General features: G+C 45.1%; 1 protein-coding gene and 1 non-coding gene across 2 annotated transcripts in view; both read right to left on the reverse strand.

Annotated features, from left to right (window-relative positions):
• LOC138636521 (nuclear receptor ROR-alpha A-like) overlaps positions 1-2500 on the reverse strand; it is a 59561-nt gene that overhangs the window by 27418 nt on the left and 29643 nt on the right. The window contains 1 exon segment of the mRNA XM_069724568.1: positions 721-753. Coding sequence (XP_069580669.1) covers positions 721-753 — 33 coding nt within the window.
• Positions 572-644, reverse strand: trnai-uau (transfer RNA isoleucine (anticodon UAU)). Its single transcript has one exon. It is a non-coding gene; the product is annotated as a tRNA-Ile (tRNA).

The raw sequence follows: 2500 nt of genomic DNA on the forward strand, positions 1-2500 counted from the left end.
ATAATCCGACACTTGATTTGGTGACGAACTTTCTATAGCAGCTGGAGGAATTCTGTTTCCTGGTTGTGTGTCAACCCTCGTCTCTGTTTTCTCTGCTCACAGACTAACGACGTCAGAATAATCACAATGTATGACTCTGTAAAGTTGAGTTATGACACAAAGCGCGAGGTGCTTAAACTCCTCGCTCCTCTTTAAGGAGGAAAACTTCTCCACCACGACTGCGGTCCACCTGCAGCAGCATCTCCTCCACCGCCACACTTTCAGAGAACCTCCTTCACAACATGATGAATCAGACGTGCATCCTTTCAGCCAACATGTCACGCTGCTCCATGAAACAAACCCGTCAGTGAAAAGCGTTCAGCTGCCTGAGAACAGAGGAAATATCAGAGCGCTGCAGGCGGGAGGAAGCTGAGCAGCAGCAGGAGCTTCATTCTTCCTACAAATTGGCAGAACGGGGGATGATTTACGCTCGGAGAGGCTGCTCAGATCGGAGCTCCGCCCACTTTAGGAACGAAACCAGACAATAAACTGAGCAAAATAACAGGTGACCTCACTGATGGATGCAAAGTTTTGGTTCCACTGGGGATGGAACTCAGGACCTTCTGCGTATAAAGCAGACGTGATGACCTCTACACCATGAAACCTCTGGGATCAAACTAACACCAGAAACTGAGCAGTTTAACGAGCGGACAAACAATGAAGACAGAAAACTGAACTTACATGAGTGCGTCTTCTTCACAGCTGCCGACAAACCTGAAAAAAAAAACAGAACAGAGAAGAATTATTTTTTTCTGTTCCCGAACGCAGCACGGAGCAGGAGGACCAACAACCTCCATCAGGAAGTATTCAGAGTGTTCCTGAACGCAGCACAGAGCAGGAGGACCAACAACCTCCTTCAGGAAGTATTCAGAGTGTTCCTGAACGCAGCACGGAGCAGGAGGACCAACAACCTCCATCGGGAAGTATTCAGAGTGTTCCTGAACGCAGCACAGAGCAGGAGGACCAACAACCTCCATCGGTAAGTATTCAGAGTGTTCCTGAACGCAGCACGGAGCAGGAGGAGCAACAACCTCCATCGGTAAGTATTCAGAGTGTTCCTGAACGCAGCACGGAGCAGGAGGACCAACAACCTCCATCAGGAAGTATTCAGAGTGTCGTCTCTTCATCATCAACATCATCATTGAGTTCACCACGTTAACGTGACCGCTGGTACGAGAACATTAGTGACGTTACCATGGAAACCTGAGGGAACATCAGTGATGTCACCATGAACATCGTCCAGCCGCGGCCCCCAGGAACGTCTCTAGCCACCATCAACCCTTCCTCCCTCCTGATTTTAAAATCAGGCTTTTAAAACTCAAATCAAATGTTTGTTTTTCCTCCTCTGGTTCTGTTCACCTCTCCTGTCACGTCCTCTCATCAGCTATCTGTCATCACACACACACACACACACACACACACACACACACACACACACACACACACACACACACACACACACACACACACACACCAGGACCGTCCATCACTGTCGAACGCAGCCTGTGGACGGACGCAGACGTGCAGCGCTGAGTCTCGTCGTCCTTCCTGTCACACGAGGACGACACAACTTTTCATGCTTTTATTTTGTATCGTTAACTTCTCAGCTGGATTTAAAGATGAAGTTGTTTTTACTTCCTGTTTGTCAGGTGAGGACTTTCAAACGTCTTTTTCTGTGTCTTCATGGACATTTGACGTCCTTCAGTGTTTAACTCTGGAAAAACATTAAATGTTTTCTGTATCTGAGAATCTAAATCACCAAAACACATCTGCACTGGTTTTTATCTTGAAAAAAATGTTTCAAATATGATAAATTCAACTTCAATTTGACTGTTTAACAGTCGACTCTGCTGACTGATGATTATTTTCCTTTTTATTCAATGTAATCCAATTATTTTCCAATTAATCTGGACAGTATTTTCTTAATAAATCTTTTTGTTTATCAAATGTCAAATGGTAGTAAAAGTTATTATTATTATTATCAGTCCAAAAGTGATTTTTTTTTTTCTGGAGGATAAACAAACTAATGAGTTAAAACCAGCAGACGTATCTTATTCAAACATGTGAATCAGAAGTGATTTCTTCTCTGTAATAAATGTTCTGCCTCCTGAACCTCTGCTCTGGTTTCCAGATTTCTTCGTTCCCACCGACGTTTCGACGACTCGAGTCTGAACCAGTCAAAGAGGAAATCGTTTGAATTCGTCCTTCAGCTGAAGGTCGAAACGACGCCGACGTGGTGACGAGGTGGAAAATGAAGCTCGTCGTGGTCGTTGACTGACAGACGTTCGTCCTCAAACCGTTCGGGGGAACTGTTGAAAATAAAACGGCGGCACGACCTTGACAGCTTATTAAAAAACGGAAGGAGAAAATATAAACTCGATAGATTGAAGCAACGTTTTCACGTGTTGCTCGTTATCGGCGGCGGACGTGTTCAGACTGTTTACTTCACTTCAGGAAGGTC

Source organism: Brachyistius frenatus, unplaced genomic scaffold (genome assembly GCF_029030835.1).
Source record: "Brachyistius frenatus isolate BFR_SWC_R1_liver_20210118 unplaced genomic scaffold, ASM2903083v1 Contig_382, whole genome shotgun sequence".
In the NCBI taxonomy this organism is placed as follows: Eukaryota; Metazoa; Chordata; class Actinopteri; family Embiotocidae; genus Brachyistius; species Brachyistius frenatus.